The 22,152-nt window shown below is 44.3% G+C and overlaps 1 protein-coding gene and 1 long non-coding RNA gene across 3 annotated transcripts; both read left to right on the top strand.

Moving 5' to 3' along the window:
• The first annotated feature begins 7,645 nt into the window (after nucleotides 1-7,645).
• Nucleotides 7,646-9,442, top strand: LOC146209988 (uncharacterized). Its single transcript, XM_084597835.1, has 2 exons — nucleotides 7,646-7,834; nucleotides 8,474-9,442. The coding sequence occupies exons 1-2, from the start codon at nucleotides 7,646-7,648 to the stop codon at nucleotides 9,440-9,442; spliced, it is 1,158 nt and encodes a 385-aa protein (XP_084453961.1).
• Nucleotides 9,443-14,418: 4,976 nt separating this feature from the next.
• LOC146209987 (uncharacterized) lies at nucleotides 14,419-18,167 on the top strand. 2 transcript variants are annotated; one of them, XR_014707951.1, is made up of 4 exons: nucleotides 14,419-14,715; nucleotides 14,798-14,958; nucleotides 16,507-16,658; nucleotides 17,883-18,167. It is a non-coding gene; the product is annotated as an uncharacterized LOC146209987 (long non-coding RNA). The 2 variants fall into 2 exon arrangements; XR_014707950.1 differs by lacking the exon at nucleotides 17,883-18,167 and having other exon boundaries at nucleotides 16,507-16,974.
• The last annotated feature ends 3,985 nt before the right edge of the window (nucleotides 18,168-22,152 follow it).

Raw genomic sequence — 22,152 nt, 5'->3', positions numbered from 1 at the left:
GGTCACTTTTCTGATGGAGCGGCAGAGTTTTAGGCTGATAACTGATACAGCGGCACCGGTGTTGACGAGCGCAAGAGTATGAACACCTTCAATGATGACAGGAATAACATTTGCAGGATTATGACGAGGACTTTGAAATTCTGTCGAATACGCAGTTCGTGCCTCGCGAACTGCGGCGGTTAGTTTTCCGGCTGGGTAGCGGGTCGTCGGCGCATTGGCGAAATGGAGCGGCGCCGGGGTGATGGCGAACGACGAGGGAGGAAGTCCGGAGGATCAGGGGGTGCTGTTGGAGGACCTGATAGGACTGGGAACTGGGGGGCCAAATAAGGTGGCGCAGGCCGTGCAGCAAAGGCCATATTTATTCGGCGCCGGCAGTAGTGTGTAGTGTGCCCAGGGATGCCGCAGTGGTAGCAAATAGGCCTGTTGTCTGAAGTGCGCCATGGAGATCGTGTCTGAAGCAAGGGGGGAGCAAAAGCTGTTGGTGCCGACCGCATGGGGGGCGAAGCATAGGCATATGCTGGCTCAGGAGGTGAACTTGAAGTGACTTCGGCATACGTGCGACGCAATACTTGAGGAGGAGCCGGCGCAAATGCTGGAGTGTAGCTCAGTGGCGCAACGCCGGACGATGAAATTGCGGGCGTGGGGAACGGCATTAAGGGTGCGACCGGAGCTGATTGAGGAACAGGATTAGGGACGACTTCAGACACATGCTGCTGGATTGCACGGCGAAGCTCCGGAACAAGGCCAGTTGGTGACGACTCCTTAACATATGGCTGCAGGGACAGTTGTCGCGCGACCTCCTGGCGTACAAAAGCCTCGATGTCTTCAGAGAGGCTAGATGACTCCCTCTCCGTGGCTAGTCCAGCAAGAGATGCATGAGGCTGGCGAATCAAAACACGCTCCTTCCGGAGCTCGTCGTAGCTTTGACAGAGGTCGTAGATTTCTTCCTTGACCGTAGTGAGGCCTTTCGCTATGAGCATGTTGAAAGCGCCGTCATCAATTCCTGTGAGCACATGAGGTATCTTAACGGCCTCGGTCATGGTCGGGTCGACACGACGACACAGATCAACAATGTCCTCAATGTAACTGGTGAATGTTTCACCGGGCAGCTGCAGTCGCGACCGAAGACGCTGTTCCGCGCGGAGTTTTTGGATGGTGGGGCGGCCAATGACATCAGAAAATTTGGTCTTGAAATTCGCCCAGGTGGTAAAGTCTGACTCGTGGTTTCGAAACCACAGATTAGCGACGTCGCTCAAGTAAAAGATGACATTATTGAGCTTACGATTGTCGTCCCAGTTATTGTGACGGCTGACCTGTTCGTAAGTGGTCAGCCAATCGTCGACGTCGTCATCGCTGCTTCCACTGAAGGTAGCGGGGTCCCGTTGACGAAGCGCACCTGTGCAGGTGACGGGCGGAGGTAGGTGCAATGAAGTCGGCTCATTGAGGTAGTCAACGTTCTGCTGCGAAGTTCCAGGGCGAGACGGGTACAGGGAACCTCAGATTGACCTCCACCAAGTGAGATGTGGATTTAATAGATGGTTTGAACGTCTAGCGCTGCCAGTAATTCGGGCACAGCAGGGTTGAATTGCCAGCCGCAGGGCACAGCTTCAGCTTCAGCGCGAGAGATGGGCGCCGGAGACAAGCGATGGTGATGGCGATGCCGCAGCGTTTTCTGTTCTTTGTCTTCTTTACACTTCCACGGCCCGCTGTATGTGTGTGTCTTTCGTCTCCGTCGGGCAGGGGAATCGCCCACAGTTGTCAAGTGAATGCACCAAAGTTATCTCTGCTGATATTGTATCCAATGCAAGCAGCGCCTGAGAGCTGTAATCACTGAAACCTCGGTCTGAAGGAATACAAGTGGCGGTACATGCCGTTGAATTGAATGCCTGGCACAGGATTGTCTGAAGTGATGTTGGCCTCTGTCGTGTGTGTCTGTATGCATTATACAGCTGCTTGATAATGTTACCCGCTGGGATTTTTATGGCCATGTTGTGAGCGTGACAAACACTACAGGCTTTTCTTGTAATGGGGCACGTAATGCTATCACATTAAGACTTTTTACCTTAATCCAGAGCAAACAAGTGACAAGTGCTATGCCTCAGTGGTCCAATTAGTAACTTGGATTTTATCATTAGTAAGAAGCTGGTGCTTGATTGAAGACTGACAACTACATGATGGGAAAAAAATCTTGAGAGGTGTTAAGTTATGCACAAATATATATATGTAGAGTTTGAAGTTGTGAAAGAGATGATATATCAGTTTTTTAAATAAAGAAAAAATACATTCTAAACCTGTTCACCACGAGAAAATGTGATCCTCTTCGCCCCACTAAATCGAAACTGAGCACATTAGATGTGCAGGAAGCTCGATGGAAACATGGCATCCGTTGTTAAACTGGCTACAGCATATTTTGGGATTTTTATGGCCATGTTGTGAGCGTGACAAACACTACAGGCTTTTCTAGTAATGGGGCACGTAATGCTATCACATTAAGACTTTTTACCTTAATCCAGAGCAAACAAGTGACAAGTGCTATGCCTCAGTGGTCCAATTAGTAACTTGGATTTTATCATTAGTAAGAAGCTGGTGCTTGATTGAAGACTGACAACTACATGATGGAAAAAAAAATCTTGAGAGGTGTTAAGTTATGCACAAATATATATATGTAGAGTTTGAAGTTGTGAAAGAGATGATATATCAGTTTTTTAAATAAAGAAAAAATACATTCTAAACCTGTTCACCACGAGAAAATGTAATCCTCTTCGCCCCCCTAAACCGAAACTGAGCACATTAGATGTGCAGGAAGCTCGATGGAAACATGGCATCCCTTGTTAAACTGGCTACAGCATATACATTCTTCTGCTTCACACCTTGGTTCACAGAAAAGGAGAGTCATAGCCAACTGCATGGTCACAACTTTTTGAGAGCAGCTGACCAAAACAAAACTGCACGACTTGGCACGGCGTAGCAGGCAGTGCCACTGCTTCTATCAAGCTTCCTGAGTGACTAGGGCGCTCAGTAAAGCAGATGGTGTGAAAGCACACCATGGGACAGCTGCTGAGCTTCCAAATCAACCTTTCACTCTAGAGCAAGCAATTTATAGAAGCGCTCATCTGAAAGCTTTCTGACCTAATGTGTTTATGTTGTAGGCACACTTCAGTTAATTTGACAAACTGGGCAGCATACACATTCAGTATATCAGAATGTTCAAGGTCCGTGATGAAGCTGCATATGAAATACGATTATCAAATGTAATATATATAAATAAAAAACTAGATTTGTGGCCTACCACGATAATCAGCTCACAAAGTTGTGTTGTGGCTGCAGCCAGCAATGACCAAAGCTTTGTGAACATGCAAGTGTTTTTCACTACCACTAAATTTAGTACTGTACAAAATGTGATATTTTGGTGGTTTCAGCCTGGATGGGCACTTTTTTCACCAAGTTATGCAGAAAGAGAAGGTATGCGCTACAACAAAATTTTCTCTTTCAGACAGGTAGTTTTTAATGCAGGAATGCATTTCAACCTCCCTTTGCAGGTCCACACTTGAAAAAACATTTTCATCTTGACCACTATAGTTGCCATGTGCAGACAGAAAGGAGCTGATGCTGCAACAGATAATCCCCATACCTTCTAACATGTAAATCACAAGCTTATGTATAATTCCCTTGCTCAAATAATAGCATGCTCTCATTTCACATGCACTGAAATGGAAGGAAAGCAAGGGTCAAGAAAAACTGCACGGGAGAGAAATTTTATTGGTTATAAATGCATAATATCCTCATTCAAAGACCAAACAAAGCAAATGTTGCAGCTTTTTATGCTTTTGGAAAACACAGGCTGTCTTTCCTTGTGTTCTCTGTTGCATTTACAAGTTTGCAGCATCCCTCATAGGTACTCTTGACTCCACTTGCATTTGCTTAAAATTTCCATGTTTCTCTATTCAAGTATCAGTTTATGCTCATCTGACTAGCTCGTCACATGCATGAAGTTCATAAATATGTTTGCACCACAGACAGATCTCACAGCAAAACTGGAAAGTAAATAGTTAAAATCGGATGCTTGTACAGCAATGCTGATAACAAGCAATTACCCTAAGCAGCCATGCTGTACACACAAGGGAATTTCTAGGTGTTTACAAGTGGCGTAAAGAAACAAGCACATGAAAGGTTTCTTCAGTGACAAACTTCTTTGTACCTGCACGAGACGAAAACATTGAACAGCACTCCCGTGGTCGGGTAACCTTGACAAAGAACTAAGAGGCTTCTATAAATGCTATCTTGGCAATACAGTAGACTGCCGTTCAGACGAACTCACTTAAGATGAACCCTCGGTTAAGATAAACAGTGGGGGTCGTCTGTTTGGTTCCCCATAGAGTCAATGCAAAAAAAAATCCGCTTAAGATGAACACTTTGCAATCGCTAATCGGTTAAGATGAATTTTCACGGCCGGCCGCACCCCACCCGCGCAGCTTACTCGACCGTCCGAGCAGCGTTTCAGCAGAAAGAAAGAAAAAAAAAAAAAAAAAAAAAAAAAGCTTTTCAGTGCCACGACCATCTGTGCCGCCGACGCACGCAGAGCCAAGCACGTCGGCGTCGGAAATGCGATTCTACGAAGGCGGAAGAGTGCCGCTGCTCGTCCTCTAACACCGCTCCTCGCTCAATCCTTTTGTCCCCGCAGGTTCGCGTTTCGCGTCGTGCCGGCTGTCTTGGTACGACCTCGGGCAAGGACGAAACAGAGCGCAGAGAGAAACAGAGAGAAAGAGAAAAAAAAAGGAGCATGCGCGGCCCATCCAGCAAAACTAGCAAAACGCGGGAAAAGAAACGGTGAGAAGAAAAAGCAGCCAATGACGTTTCCCAATGGTGATCACGTGATAGTGTCGTCATGCCAGTGCTACCGAGCTCCGCGCCTTTGCTGACCGCCAACGACGCCTACTACGCAGTGCACAGATCCATTGTTCGTGGCGGGTGTGCGCATCATGTCCCGCAATTTTCTACCAGGCTGTACGCTGTCATCTCATGGTGTGCGCTGTTTGTTTTCGTGCGCGCCGTGTTCGCCGTGTTGCTACTATGGCTCAGTTCAGTTCAGTCGTGTCCGACTCTTCGTGACCCTATGGACCATGTGACGCCACGCTTTCCGGTATCTCACTATCTTCCTAACATCACATAACTTCATCTGCAGTGCCTCGAGGATGCCATCTAACCATCGCGTTCGCTGCCTACCCCTTCTCCGGCGACCCTCAACCTTTCCCAACATCAAATCTTTCTCCAGCGACTCCTCTCTTCTCATCAGATGACCAAAGTAGCTGAGCTTTAACTTTAGAATTTGACCCTCCAATGAGCAGTCAGGGTTTATGGTCGACAATATCGACTGATATGATCTTCTGGCAGTCCAAGGAATTCTCAAGAGTCTTCGCCAGCACCACAATTCAAACGCGTCAATTATTCGGCGGTCAGCCTTTTTTCACAGTCCAACTCTCGCATCCATACATCACAACTGGAAAGACCATAGCACGAGTTATACGGATCTTGGTTGGCAGACTAATGTCTCTGCTCTTTACTAGGCGGTCAAGGCTAACCATTGCTCTCTTTCCCAGAAGCAGGCGTCTCCTAATTTCATGGCTGCAGTCTCCTTCTGAGGTAATCTTGGAGCCCAAAAAGAGAAAATCTGTCACAGCTTCCACTCCTTGTCCATTGATGCTCCAGGACTTGATAGGGCGAGACGACATGATCTTTGTCTTTTTAATGTTCAGTTTAAGCCCAAACTTCTCCCTCTTTTCTTGTACGCGCATCACAAGTCTCTTGAGTTCCATTTCACTTTCTGCCATTAAAGTGGTATCATCCGCATATCTAAGGTTGTTGATACGTTTTCCAGCAATCTTCACACCAGCCAAAGACTCGTCCAGACCGGCCTTCCTCATGATGCACTCTGCATATAGGTTAAATAGGCAGGGCGACAGTATGCAGCCTTGCCTCACTCCTTTCTCAATCGGAAACCAATCACTAAGACCATGCCCAGTTCTGACTGTGGCCTCTTGCCCTTCATACAGGTTCCTGAGGAGACAGATGAGGTGAATTGGAACTCCCATCTCTTGGAGAGCTTGCCACAATCTGCTGTGATCTACGCAGTCAAACGCTTTTGCATAATCAATAAAGCAGAAGTAGATGGGTTTCTGGAACTCTCTTGCTTTTTCCATGATCCAGCGAAGGTTGGCAATTTGGTCTCTAGTTCCTCAGCCCTTGTGAAGCCCAGCTTGCACGTCCAGAAGCTCCCGATCCACATACTGCTGCAGCCTACCTTGGAGGATCTTCAACATCACCTTGCTAGCATGCGAAATAAGCGTGATCGTGCGGTAGTTGGAACAATCTTTGGCACTGCCTTTCTTTGGAATGGGGATGTAAACTGACCTCCTCCAATCCTGTCGCCACTGCAGGGTTGTCCAAATCTTCTGACATAATGTATGCAGAATGTTCAGCGTCATGGTTGAGGTTTTGAAGCCACTCAGCTGGAATGCCATCAATTCCGCTAGCTTTGTTCTTAGCAAGGCTGGCTAAGGCCCATTCAACTTCACTCTTCAGGATGCCCGGCTCGAGATCAGTAATCACAACCGTCTTATGTTGGGTTTGCACATTCGGGTCCTTCTTGTACAGTTCTTCTGTGTATTCCTGCCACCTCTTCTTTATCTCTGAGGCTTCAGTGAGGTCCTTGCCTCGTTTGTCCTTTATAACGCCCAGCTTAGCACAGAAGCTTCCTTTGATATCTTTGATTGTCTTATACAGAGCTCTTGTGTTCCTTAATTGGCTGTTGTCCTCAACTGCTTGGCACTGTATGTTCAGGAAGGCATTCTTATCTCTCCTTGCTATTTTCTGAAAATCCGCATTGAGAACCATGTATCTTTCTAGTTGGCCAACAACTCGAAAAAAGCTGCTTGAGCTTCGTGAGAAGGCCGAAGTTTTGACCGAAGTTCGCGCCGGCCGGCTTTCAAAGACAGAAATAGCGCGCAAATTCGGCATCGCGAAAAGTACCGTGAGCAGTATCATGAAGGATGAAGTGCGGATTACCAGTGCTTTGGAAGATGGTGAGTTTGCGCCGAAGCGGAATAGGATGCGCACAGCTATGCACAAAGACCTTGAAGACGTTCTGCTTGCCTGGATGAAGAGAGCGCGCAGTGCGAATTTGCCAGTGAATGGAGTGCTACTGAAAGCTAAGACGGAAGAAATTGCCCTGCGACTGAATGTAGAGTTTGCGTGCAGCGATGGGTGGCTCGACCAATTTCGGAAAAGGCATGGACTGGCCTTTCGTTGTGTTGTCGGCGAGGCCGCTGCAGTGGATGAAGCAGTCTGCAGCGATTGGAGGCAGAACAAGACGAATGAACTCATGGACGAATATGACCCTCAAGACATATACAATGTGGACAAAACTGCGCTTTTCTACCAGCTACTCCCAAATAAAACGCTCGCATTTGCTGGTGATGACTGCGTGGCAGGCAAACGGAGCAAGCTTCGAGTAACGGTCCTCGTGGGCGCAAATATGATTGGGACTGACAAACTAAAGTTGCTGGTGATTGGCAAATCTAAAGCACCACGCTGCTTTAAAAACATAAAAACGCTGCCGGTCACGTACATGGCTAATTCAAAAGCGTAGATGACACAGGTACTTTTCGAGCAGTGGCTTCAAGAGATGGATCGCCACTTCCAGAGACAGAAGAGAAAAGTTCTCGTTGTTGACCACTGTCCCGGACACGGCCACGTCGCCAGACTTCATGCCATCCGACTGGAGTTTCTACCAGCGAATACAACGGCGAAGCTGCAGCCTATAGACCAGGGAGTAGTAGTAAGTAGCTTGAAGAGGCATTATCGTCGCTCTCTGCTGCAAAGGATGCTGATTTGCATGGAGAGCAGTAAGGAGTACACAGTGTTAACCTGTTTCCACTTACTGACTAGCGCCTGGGAGCAGGTTACTCAGGCCACTATTGCCAACGCCTTCCGCCATGCAGGATTTGTGGCGTTTAGTGATTGCTCAGTGCAGAATGACTGCGATACTACGAATGAGGACCACACTGCGAACTTGGAGGATAGAAGCATTGTTTCTGCGCTGAGCAGTAAGAGTGTGTTCACTGACATCAGTGCATATGTCAGCATTGACGAAAGTGTGGAAACGTGTAGGGCTGACACACCAAACGCTCTGATTGAAGAAGTGCTTGACCTACCATCGGAAACTGCTGCTGAAGATGATAGCTTGAATGTTACGCCTGAATCTGCACTAGTTACCTGTGATGCAGCTGATGCCTGCCTAGACACTTTAGTGCAGTTTTTTTAACAGTGTGAGGGCACTGAAGGGTATCTTCAAAAGTTAAGCAAGATGTCTGTTTTTGTAGCAGGCCATCGATTTTCACGACAGATACAAAAAAAAAAAAATAACAGACTGGGTAACAGTCAACAATGCTTGACGCTCTACTGCAAGGTGTAGTAGACAACCTTTCCATTATTTACAAAGAAATGCGACGACCCCTTCCTTTTACTGTTCCCGTGCCCACGGGTGTTCTGTGAAACAATTTGCGAGTGCTTCTCTGTGGCGCTGTTATTGCTCTGCTCCGGGGACATTGAGTCCAACCCTGGTCCCAATACGCGATCCGAATCACTTACGGAAATCGACTCATTGCCGGACGATCCTGCTGAGCAAATGAACACTCTTTTTCGTTTACTGAAAGATGTTCACTCTCGTTCACTGCAAACTTCGAAAAGTCACGTTGAATTGGCGGCTGATATCAAAGCTATTAAGAATAGTCAAAAGAACATGGAAGCTAAAATCGCCAGTATTCGCAAAAGAATAGACGACCTAGAAGAAAAAACCGAAGTGTTCGAGCAGTTCGACACCGATTTTTCCGCTATTCAGTCTTCTGTACATGAAATATCAACACAAAATAACCAATTTCAATCCCGGCTCGATGAACTAGAAGACCGATCGCGTAGAAACAATCTAATCTTTCATGGCATTTCAGACAGTAAAGAATCTTGGCAGGAAACTGAAGCAAAAATAACATCGCTTCTAAACTCGTCATTAGTCACATTTTCAGCAGACTCAATTGATCGTGCGCATCGCCTAGGTTCCTTTGCGCCTAATAAGTGCCGTCCAATCATTGTTAAGTTCGGCAACTACAAAATAAAAGAAAAGATACTTGCAATGCGTAGTGATTTCAAAGACAAGGACATTGGTGTTAGTGAAGACTTCTCGGCCTCTACCCGTCTCGCCCGTAAAAAATTAATCGAATTTGGCAACAGTCGGGATGGGTCTCCCAAGTTTAAATTACGTTACAACAAACTACTTCTAAACCACAAGTGCTACATTTACGATCCCATTTCTTGCAGTGTTAAGGAAACCAAGTCAAGCGATAGCAACGTTAATACCGATGCTACCTCGTTTATTGAAGCCGCAACATAGGAGAGAGTGAAGGGTAGTAGCCATTTAAGAGTAGCTCCCGTTTCTGTTCTTTTTACTAATATTAGAAGCGTGGTTAATAAATTTGATTCCTTATCTTCAGCAGTCGACTCTAGTTCTGCAAACATAATCGTTTTGACTGAGACATGGCTTTCTGCACACATACAAGATTTTGAAATTTTCAAAAATGCGCGTGACTTCACAATTTACCGTTGTGATCGAAATGGCCACCGTGGAGGGGGCGTTCTTGTTGCTATTTCAAGCGACATTCCCTCATTGCGCATCCAAATAGACACTAATCTAGAAATAGTCTGGTCACTAGTAACCCTAGGTCATGTGAAAGTGATATTTGGTGCATGTTATCGCTCTCCTTCATATCCCTCTACATTTAATAACGACCTTCATGACGCCATCAACGCGGCTTGTGCATTATATCCTTCGTCCCCCCTATTCTTGCTTGGTGACTTTAATTTTCCAAATATTACTTGGAACGATCCTTTTCCTAGCTTGTTATCCTTTTCAGCCCAAGCCAAAGAATTTCTAGACGTTTGTTCTATTTTTTCCCTAACACAATTGGTATCGCGTCCCACAAGAGTCACCGACCATGTTGCAAACACCCTGGATTTGATTCTAACTAATCGGCCTAACTTAGCTTCTGATATTATATTTCTACCTGGTATAAGTGATCACTCGTTGCTAAACTTCAGTCTCAGCCTGGATTGCCCTAAGCCGAACAAAAAAAGCAAATTGATTCTTGATTACAAAAAAGCCAACTTTGAAGCTATCAATAGAGAATTATCGGCCTTTCTGGACAATTTTTTGACTAACTTTCACGACAGTACTGTTCAGACAAACTGGGATAGTTTTGCAGCCAAGGTAAAAGACTTAACTGAAAGATACGTTCCAATCCGCACCATCATTTCAAATAGTCACGCCCCGTGGTACAACGGTCATATCAGACGCCTTTCTAACCGAAAGAAACGCTTCTATCGTGCAGCTAAAGCATCGCCTACTAATTCACGTTGGACGGCTTATAAACTAGCTTCTTCAGAGTACATCTCCGCCCTAAAAAGCGCTAAGCGTCATTTTCTTTCCAATACTTTGCCTTCCATGTTGAAAACTAACGTCCGCAAATTCTGGCGCGTAGTTAACCCTTCCTCTGAAAACTTAATTATATTACAGAACTCGTGTGGCCAACAGGTTTCCAACACCCAATGTGCATCTTTCTTAAACGATATATTTGTTAAAAATTTTTCAAGCGCTCCTAGTCCTCACTTTCCTGAATCACAGAACTACAACTACCCGACCATGTTCCCAATTTTGGTAGACGTAGCTGGTGTTGCAAAACTTATTGAAAATCTCGACTGTCATGCTTCTCCCGGTTTCGATTCTATCAACGCTAAATTTTTGAAAAACACTTCCACTTATAGTTCCATCATACTAACAAAGATTTTTCAACAGTCTCTTGACACATGTACATTACCTACGCGATGGAAGATTGGGAAGGTGGTTCCTCTTCATAAGTCGGGAAGCAAAAACATTGCCAACAATTATCGTCCCATCTCTCTAACAAGTACATGCTGTAAGTTACTAGAGCACATAATCTTCAAAGCAGTGACAGTATTCCTTGAATCAAACTCGTTCTTTACAATGGCACAACATGGTTTTCGTAAGTCGTACTCATGTGAAACTCAGCTCTTATCTTTCACCCATAAACTGCACCACATTCTGGATCGATCCTCATTCGCTGATTGCATATTTTTAGATTTTTCTAAGGCTTTCGACAAGGTTTGTCATAAACTGCTGCTTCACAAACTTCGTCATCTTAACATTGAACCAAACGTTTTAAAATGGATTGAATGCTTTCTTACTAACTGCTCACAATTCGTATCAGTAAACGGTCATAACTCTTCGCTTTCTGATGTGAACTCCGGTGTACCTCAAGGATCCGTACCAGGACCTTTACTCTTTTTAATTTACATAAACGACCTGCCCTCTGAGATAACTTCTAACATGCACCTCTTTGCCGATGATTGCGTTATTTTCCGTGAAATTAAAAACCCAGATGATATTAACTGTCTTCAAACTGATCTCACTGCGATTGCTACCTGGTGTGAAAAATGGTTAATGCAACTTAATATTAGTAAATGTAAATGCATGCGTGTAACAAGGATTTCTAATGACTCGCATGTTTACTATTTGAATAACGTTCCTTTGGAATCAACAAACTCATATAAGTACCTGGGCATAATTATTTCATCTAACCTCACGTGGACAACCCATATTGAATATGTAATTAACAACGCTAACCGCATGCTTGGTTACTTACGCCGTGCCTTTTCGAGAGCTCCATCGTCATTAAAGTTATTGCTATATAAAACACTAATACGCCCTAAATTAGAGTATGCATCATCTGTATGGGATCCAGGTTATGAAAAACTAATCACCGCTATAGAACTTGTTCAAAATAACTCCGTCCGTTTCATTTATTCTAATTACAGCCGAACCGAAAGTATTACAGCCATGAAGTCCGACCTTCAACTTCCATCATTAAGATCATGTCGCAAAATATCTCGCTTAGTCCTGTTCCACAAGCTCTATCATCATCCTAGCCTGAGTGACGAATTCTTTCTTCAACCTCACTATGTATCCCATCGCATTGACCATCATCATAAAATCGGCCTCGGTAGATGTAATACACACGCTTTCTTACAGTCATTCATACCCCGAACATCGACTGAATGGAACCACCTTCCCGCAGATATTGTTTCCATCAATGATAACTCAAATTTTCGTACTGCTTTAGCTAATATTGTATACTGACAGGACTTTTTCACTGCTTCTTATTGTATCTAATTTTTTGTATTTATTGTTGTATTTTAGATATTTTTGAAATTCATACCCTTGTAAACGATACGGTTATGCTTTTGTTTTGTTGTTAACCCACTCCCCTCTTCAATGCCTTTACGGGCCCTGAGGGTATTGTAAATAAAATAAATAAATAAATTAGTCCAATAAATGCTTGTATTGCAGTTTATTTTCCTGAAAGGCCATTTTATTCATTTGTTCTCATATACGAGGTATTTGGACACACTCTGCATGCTCAAACATCATTTTTGGAAGCACTCCTGATTAGACGAACTTCTGATAAGACGAACAATTTTCATGGTCCCTTGGAGTTCGTCTTAAAGGGAGTCTACTTAATCCATACAGTCAGGTGATAATTACACAAGATATAATCAATTTCTACATGAAGCCTTCGATTAGGAAAATGATTTGACTCGGTTGAATCCTTAGAGTTACAGAGTTATGCAAGAACTTTGAAATCTGGATGCAAAAGGGCTGTGTGAAAAAATACTAGATATCTACAGTGACACACACACACGCACGCACGCACGCGCGCGCGCACACACACACACACACACACACACACATTATAGTTCTCCACAAAGACGGCAATAAAATCCCAATATGAGAGGGTGTCAAGTAGGGAGTGTGCATCTCTCCAATGCTTTTCATTGCATGTTTAGAGGAAATATTCTGAGACCCTGACTGGGAATAGCTGAGGATAATAACTGAGGGGCAAAGAGCAAAACACGATTAATGAAAGGTTTGTGAAGTCTAAAAATTGATGTACAAAAAACTACTGCCCAACAGTCTATGAAGGAAAAGAAACTTTACTATAGTTGACAAGCTGCTGGAAGTAATGGAAGAATTCTCATCTAATTAGGGCAAGCAGAGATCACAGATCGACACTACAAAGGTGAAATAACTATAAAAATATGTAACATGAAGCATATTTGACAGGTATTTCCAGATCATGAATGGTAATTTACATTTTGGGTGAAAAAACAGCGCGAAGGGATGCAAGACAAAGATAAAAAAAAAAACACTGAGACATTCTTTCATCTTTGTCTTGCGTCCCTTCGCGCTGTTTTTTCACCCAAAATGAGTGTGTACCAACTCGCCCAGCTTTTCATTCCACTACGGTAATTTGCAAGTATCTTTCGAGAGAAAAGTATACATAGCAGCTGCATATTACCACTACTTACCCAAGGGGTACAAAAGCGGAAGCCAAAAAAAGGGGCTTAAGTGAAATTGAGGATAATGCAACAATATGTATAAGTAAAAATGACTGGTATAACATTGAGAGAGGGGTCGTTCAGGGAACAAACACATATTAATACATACTACTGCAGCTAAAACGAACAACAAATGGGCATGGGCAGGGCATATAATACAAAGGCACAATAACTAATGGTCGTTTAGGGTAGCGGACTGGATTCTAAGGGATGGCATGGAGTGGCAGAAAAAAGTTGGGTGGGTGGCTGCAGCTGACATAGGATTGAGATATTGGAGAGCCTTGTAGTAGGTGAAGTGAGGCTGGTGATGATGATGATGATGATTATGAAGTGACAAACCATCATCGGTGAATCAAGAATGCTACAAACATTGCTGCAGGTTCAGAGTGAGCACCGAGTGGCCAGATGGTGATCTCTGGATAGCATAATGTCATTGGTATGAACTACAGAGCCTTATCTCTGACCTTACCCGGTGGAAAGCAATAGCATTGTGCTGTGACTGCTGAATGTAGAACTCGGGTAATAAAACGTTCAGCTACACATAATGAAAATTTTAAGCTGTTTCAAAACAAGCTATACTTGAAGAAGGAGAGCAATAAGTTATGAGCAACCAAGAAGTAGTCTCCAAATGCAAAGGGGTCGTGAAACGTTTTCCGGAAATTTTGCACGGCTTAGTTAAATGGAATCCTTGTCCTGCATCATATAATATACCTCGATTCGTTTCATCGCCCGCGTTGATTTAATAGCGACAAAAACAGAATTTCGGTTTCCTAGCGCGCGTCCTCCTCAACTCAACAGAGTACGTCATAGCGCTAAGCCAATGAGAAGCTCCCGTTGCCGGAGCCTGCTGAGCCAAAGTTGACCAAGCTCGGTGTATTTTAGAGGTTCTACTCTACGCTCACACAGGGTTTTTTAATATGGCCGACGCCTAGGTTCCTTCCTGGGTTCCAGCGTCGCTGTGCTGCTATAGTGAACTAGAATATAGTCGCTACTGTTAAAACATGGTTACATCGTGGGCTTTGAGCCTTACGCCGACGCAACTTTTCGGGTGCCAGGTCGGCGAAGATGGACCCTGCGAGCGACCGGTACAGTAACACTTGTGTCGAGAGGCCGCGGTAACCGCGGCACAACTCCGGCTTGCAGAAGCCCCGACCGTCAGCCTCCCGATCCCAGCCGTTTCGGAACTACGCATTGGTATGTATGTCCGAGTCTTGCAGCCTAGCCTACGTTTGACCGTTGCGAGAGTGCGCAATCGCTAACCGAAGCTTTCGAACAGGTGCAGCTGCGGGCGGTGCGTGCCGATGCCGACTGCTCTTGAGAGCATCTGGCGAGATCCCGGCGGCGACTACGTAGCTGAAGCAGCCGTCTGGGTGTTACAGATCATCCGCATTTACTCCAAATGCTTCTTGATCATGGACTGCTAGTCGAGAACACAAGGTAAGAACCTTGAGCGAAAGGCGACATAACTTGAACAAGCGGCACCTGTTTTTCATTTTCTCGAGCAAGAAATGCTGTAATGAAATCTATTGCGGAAGGCAGTGTTAATAAAATTAAGCTTCCCCTTTAACGTTACTTACCTGCGATCATCTACACTGTCTACAGTGTTGATATTGCGCCACGTTAGCGCGAACACATCGCTGGTTTTCATATTTTTCTTGTTTTCGTAGAAGCGCATGAGCATGACGTTTCACCATGCAAATTACTGGTTTGCTTAATTCCATGCACGAGTAAATGAGAAAACACGCATCATCTGATAGTGTGAACTTGCTAAATGGAAAGGGCATGCACATTGATGTGAAGTAACGAGGGGGGGGGGGGGGGGGGGGGGACGCTGTCCGGACAAATTTGCTTGTTTTATTAGCCAGTTATGACCTTCAGCAAGTGCAGCACTTCAAAACATAAATACATAAGGAATGCCACAAGAAATGCAGTAAATAAGTACAAAAGCAATCTCATTTCGGAGGACTCTGTGCTAAGTGAAATTGCATGCAGTGAAGTAGCCTGTCTCCTGCGGAAGCTGTGGGAAAATGCACTAAAAAACAACACAGAAAAGAAAAACACACAGAGCAGGACTGGCTTCTGCAGACGATCACTAACTAGCCCGACAACTCTTGTTATAGCCTGTCCCCACTTTCTGCCAGAACAATCACCATACCAGCACTCAAAGTTTTATTTGCTAGTTTTTTTTTTACCCACTTGCATTAGGTGAGTGTTGTATAGTGTGCAAATATAATTAAAAAAATTGACTTCACTGATACCATCATCAACACCTGCACACAGTAAACCTCTCCAAAATGCTTTGACACTGACATTTTACATGTGCTGAAATGTAACAACCAAAAAAAAAAAAAAAAAGAAAGACGTTCTCCCAAAGGCCAGTACACCGAAACTTCCACAGTTTGAGTAAGTGTTGGAAATTTTACAGTTAGCAAATGAAGTTATAGAGTAGTTTTGCGGCACTTGCAGAAAGTTTGGCACGTGCCGTGTTGTGGGAAAACAACGGAGAGCTGTTGACAGAAGTGCACTTGTAGTTTATGGCTCCTTCGAATAGAATGACTCCATGCACAGAGCTGCTTAATGCATAAGTCGCATACTTAACATCTTCGTGCTATGCGGATGATATCAGCGTGGACATTGACATCGGCCACAACACTAGTATAGAGGGTGTAAGACGACTACCAGGTTTTTTCAGTCAAAAGCTGCATTGCCTTCAGGCATTATTTTGCTGCAGTAGCAAATTGTGATTGCACTGGAGTTCTAATATTGGGTGGGTCTCATTCTCTCTCAATCACCTGCAGCAGAATTCAAAGTTTGCCATACTTCCAGGGAGAATAAATTGACAGTGAAAGTTACACTGTACAGCTTCTGTTAGATGGGAATTAATTGTACAGATGCATGAATAACTTTCAAATTTGTAAAAGACCTAAATCATATTTTCATTTTGCTATGCTGAAAAGTGAATATTGCTTTTTCTCTTGTCAACAGGAGGCACCACTACATCTGCTACAGCCAGCTTGCGCACTGGCTTTGGGGATGCCTCGGCAGACATCACAGTAAAGTCCTCCCTATTTGTAATGCAAGCCAAATAAGGGAAAGGTTTCCATCTGACAGTTACACTGGTTTCCAGTTTGTGCAAGGTTTGTAGAGTCATCACCTTATTCATTCTGAAACAAGCCGGAAAATATGAGAAGAGAGAATTGCAGGACAGCTGGACTAATAACTGGAATTTTACTAAAGGATAGAGGCAAAAGAAGACTTGCACAGAGATGCACATGTAAAAAAGGCCCCAAAAGACTGTTGACCGATTTCTTAGCCACACACACGTCCTTAGCCTTTGCAGTATAGTGTGCCTTTGGACTTGGATCTGTGGCTTCCCTTTTGTAACGAGTGGTTCTTGACCATAAGGAATTTGCTTTTTTTTTAGATTTTGATTTTTTAGACCCTTTCTGCTTTCCACGCTTGCACTGCTTTGGGGGTTTTTCGTGCACGTGCATTTCTGTGCGAATCTTCTTTTGCCTCTTTCCTTCAGTAACATTTCAGTTGTTAGTCAAACTTTGTCTTGTGCTCCTCTCACGTGTTTCGTCTTCTGGCTGGTTTTAAGATGAATCAGTACCAACTCATCCAGTTGTTAGTCTTGTTGATATCACTAGCCTGACTGCACCCACTGCTGGGCAAATGCTTCTCCCATATCCATCCGAATAACCCGATCCTGTGCCGGGTGCATGATTCTCGCAAACTTCCTAATTTCATCTGCTTGCCCGAGTTTCTGCCGCCCCCTGCTAAACTTGCCTTCCCTTGGAATCTAAAAGATATATATAGGCTCACTTAGAATGAATTTTGTGTACTCACTCCCTTCCTTTACCTTTGATGGGTAGAATTTTTCTTCTTTTGGAACTGACCGCAGATACATCAGCTGCATCCATATGATCCCCGCAGACTTCCTAATCTCATCTGTCTGCCCGAATTTCTGCCGCCCCCTGCTACGCTTGCCTTCCCCTGGAATCTACAAGACATATATAGGCTCACTTAGAATGAATTTTGTGTGCTCACTCCCCACCTATACCGTTGATGGGTGGAATTTTTTTTAGCACTGACCGCAAATGCATCATAATTGTGCAGTTGTGTATATACCTGCTTGTATAGATGTCTCTCCCATATCTATCCAAATAACCCGATCCTCTGTCAGCTGCATCCATCTGATCCCCGCAAACTTTTTATCTGCCTGCCTGAGTTTCTGCTGCCCCCTGCTATACTTGCCTTCCATTGGAATCTACAAGACATATATAGGCTCACTTAGAATGAATTTTGTGTACTCAATCTCTAACTATACCTTTGTTGGATGCATTTTTTTTTTTATTTAGCACTGACCTCAACACATCATGATTGTGAAGCTGTATATACACATTTGTATATTTAGGAGAGAGGAAGACAGCAAAGAAGCGTGAATAAAAGATGTCTTGCTCTAGGTCAACTTCCTTCTAGCCTAAAAATTTTGTATGTGCTGATGAACCTGCGGCTAAGCAATAAATTATTTTGAAAGCAACATGTCTCTAACACTCATTTGGTAACATTAGATAATGCCCAAATGTACTACAAAGTGGTGGTCCTTGTGGCACTGACAAACCTAGATTTTCTAGTTGCCGCGTTCACCTTTACACGGCCTCGAAAAATAGTGGCTCATGGGGAATAGAAAAATCAAACCATTTTCTGCAAAAGCTGCTTTGAAAGGTGGCCACTATTTTCAGCATTTTGCAGTCTCATTCAGAAGCAAGCCAGCATAATCTGCAATCTGTAGACATGCATACAATAATATGTGCCTTATACTTTGAAATGTACCAGACTTTAACCAGTCATAAAACAGCGTGCTGAAAAGGTATGTATAGTAAAGCCTCCTTCGTTGATGATACCCGTAGTTTGCATGAAAACATCTGCACTAGAACCTGCATGACGTTGAGTTAATTGGCCTGCTGGTTGAATATGCCACCAAAATGCTGGTAATACAATGAACTTTGTCGGTGCTGGGGTCAAGTCTAGAAATATAAAGTTGGGATGATTTAATTGTGAAACCTTGCTGCTGAATTCACTGCAGGCTAGAATGTAACAGGATTAAAGGGCAGCTGTAGACGTAAGGGCAGTCCACATTGTCACGGCATCTTATGCGTCCTAGTACACATCTCTACATACCGTGCATGTTTTGCTAGTAAACAATGTATCCACAGATTTGCGAAGCTCCAAGAATGCTACACTGATGCTGTCTGAGTAGCTGCTTGTGTCGCTGAATATTGTGAAAGCCTTTTGATGGAACGAAAACTGCTTGGTGAATACTTATGCAGAGTGAGGTTGGTCAGGAGCGCAGGTGATATGTACACCCTCGCAATTTAACCATACAAGCACAGACTGTATGATACTCATACAAATTGAAAAATATAAGGGAAGGAACTGAACTGAAGACTTCGCGGTTCGACAGTCCAAACTTCTACTACATGTGCTTTGGGCTGTGTGTGCTAGCCCGCCTGCAATCTGATTGCCCGAGCCAGGAAAATGGTACACACCCATATGAGCACCACTCCCAGTACTCTTTAACATGTACATAGAAGTGCAGGTGCTTGGGATAAACCTTGGCTGCCACAATGCACCTCAAACAATGGCATGTTAGCCAGAATAGCAGGTTGGGCTTGTTGGTTTTCCATCCTGAGGTAACAGCGCAAAATGTGGACAGGAGCACAAGACGAGAAGACGATGAGACATTGTGTCGTCTTCTCGTCTTGTGCTCCCATCCACGTTTTGTGCTGTTACTTCAGAATGTCACGTGCCTGCCCAATATCTACATAATTGTCACCCGAACCACTTTGTGTGTATTTACGACTACTTGCACAACACCATTGCCACCCACTGATGATGAGCAGCTGAACAGCAGTTTTTCACGTACACTCCGCTGCCATTAATTACAAATGCTATCACGCTACGACTTCCCATACCACCCCACCCAACCTCTGTGTGTAATGACTCAACCTTTGGTGCGTTTGCATGCTCTCGGGATACTGGAGAAATCCAAGATATCAATTAGTAGATTCAAGCAACTTAATCTGACATACATCTGGTGAGAATATTACAACTCTATCCATGTATACACAGATCTGTATCACCGCAAGCGTCGCCTACAATTGTGGTGATGCCGCTCAGAACATGACTCATCTTTTTTTTAAGGGCATAATTCTCCACAAACCTCTGCTGAGCTTGTGGCCCCTTGGTAAGAGGCTTTCCACATCTGTGGGAAACCACTTTAGAAGTGGTGTGAATTCACAGTTTCAAAGCCTGCATTACAAATTTTTGGAAGTTTTCAACACCACACCCTTACCACTCTTTGGCACTACACATCACTGAGTTCCTTATATCTACTTGTCCTCAAGGCCACAAGGTAGTGCTTTAGTGGATCCATACCCACTTGCCAATTATATGCCATTATGCATGCTTTCTCCATAGACCATCTAAATGTGGTTTCACACACAAATATTTATACTTAATTGGACAGGCGGACTGCCCAGAATGTTCCACATGTGACATTACGGAGACTCTGGAGCGTGTACTAGTGGTGTGTCCCAGTATATGCTTGCAAAACAATAACTCGAGTTACTTCTTTGAAGTGTTTTGGCAACAGGCCTCTCTCAGAGGACTTATTGGCCGGTTGGCCAGAAATGGAAAGCTCTACAGGCTGTGCAGGCTTTCTGCTGCTTCTTGCATGACACAGGACTTGACTCGTGACTGTGGTGCAAGTTACTATTCCTGTATATATTTTAATTAAGTCATGACCCTCTTTGTTCTTCTCTTTCTGTAGCAGGTCAGATATTAAACTTTTAAGCCAATCTATCCGCCTTTCCAATCAATAACACTTGTGTGAGTGCATTTCTCCTGGATGGTTGATCTGGTAACCACACCATCGTAATGCAAGGACATGGGGCGTATGAGCTTTTGAGGTGAACAATTTTTACCCTAGAAATATCTTTTAAATGATGTGAAGGATTCTGCATATATTTTAATCAAGTCACGACCCTCTTTGTTCTTCTCTTTCTGTAGCAGGTCAGATATTAAACTTTTAAGCCAATCTATCCGCCTTTCCAATCAATAACACTTGCGTGAATGCATTTCTCCTGGATGGTTGATCTGGTAATCACACCATCGTAATGCAAGGACATGGGGCGTATGAGCTTTTGAGGTGAACAATTTTTACCCTAGATATGTCTTTTAAATGATGTGAAGGATTCTGAGCTCTGCTCAACATGATCCTCCTCTTTGGAGTCTTCATCAGGTTCTATGGGGCTAGATGAGTGCTGTGGAAAGAACGTGATCGAAGTGGAACCAAGGGGCCTGTTCTGGGTGGTACGATATGCTGGTAGGGGCACCTGTTGTGCTGGCCTCACGGTATCGCTCAAAATAAAAAAAAATCCAAAATGCGCATATTACTGCTATGAGGGCAATCTGGCAGGAAACAATCAAATAGAACTGGTGGCTTCTGCGAGTCGAGTAGTTCTCAAATAAGCATATCTGTAAGGCTACAAATCGCAACTACGTTTACTGCCTTTATCACGCGACCTACACTTTTTTTTTGCCAATGCACTGGGCCAGCGGTTTTGCGTCGGTACGACGCATCGTTTGAGGTGAGCTTTCTTCGTTTCCGGTCCATGCCGAGCTTCGAATGACGCCGAGGTTCATTTAGGACTTCCAGTAGAAAGTAGTACGAACACATGAACCCAATCGGTGTGCCAAAACTTGTGAAAGCGAACGTTACTTCCACTCGGAGAAGCCGTGCTGCAATCGATCGCGACGTACACGGTTGGCACACGGCCGCTCAATGGAGTTGGCATATCGAGCACTCAAACACGCACAACACGCCTAAACCCAGAACCTAACGGTGACAGGAAAAATAGGCGAAGTCTGAGCACTGTAGACGTTGTAGGAAGTATGCTTCCTCTCTTTTTTTTTTTTTTTTTTTTTTTTTTTTTTGAGAAAGGTTACGAGAGAGGCGTCGGGAAGGTGGGGGAGCAAAGCTGCGACAACGCGTAGGGTGAAAGGGCCACCCAAGTACATTGTAGCAACCTTTTTTTTTTTTTTTTTTTTTCGGTTTCCGGCTTTCCGTGTAGTGCCATAGTTCAGGTCATCCGGCCGAAATAAAGGAAGCGAAGCTCGACACGCTATTCTCAGTGATGCAGCGCGGAGGCGAGCAACTAATATACGAGTACGCGCCGCGGCGCCAGCTCCTGAAACACTCCACCCACCACTCGGATTGAACACACTTGTCGATTTCTTTGACCTGGAACCGTATTTAGATCGTATCTTTAATGACGCCAAGAATTATAATAAAAAAAAAATTACAGCAGCGGCCGCACAACCAAGTTGTACCGGTGGTATGAGACTGCTCAAGACGTTGTGCTCCATCACGAATGTTCACAAAAAAAAGAAAATAACAACAACGAATCAGATTGGAACCATTGTCATTTGGAGTACCCGGCGGAGCGAGGTATAGCCGTCGTTACCGAAAATCTGAACTTGAGCGTCACCTCTCGCTCTGTTCCAGAGCGCAGCGAGAAGCAGACACCACCCGTAAAGTGAGCTTTACCACCCGTCCTGCTCCGC

The sequence above is a fragment of the Amblyomma maculatum genome, chromosome 1, assembly GCF_055883805.1.
Source record: "Amblyomma maculatum isolate TAMU_Amacu chromosome 1, ASM5588380v1, whole genome shotgun sequence".
NCBI lineage: Eukaryota > Metazoa > Arthropoda > Arachnida > Ixodida > Ixodidae > Amblyomma > Amblyomma maculatum.
This window is presented reverse-complemented; position numbering and strand designations above follow the sequence as displayed.

Coding starts and splice junctions, on each gene's coding strand:
- LOC146209988 (XM_084597835.1), top strand. CDS start 7,646: ATGACACAGGTACTTTTCGAGCAGTGGCTTCAAGAGATGGATCGCCAC. Junction 7,835..8,473: donor CTATAGACCAGGGAGTAGTA/GTAAGTAGCTTG, acceptor AAGGTGTAGTAG/ACAACCTTTCCATTATTTAC.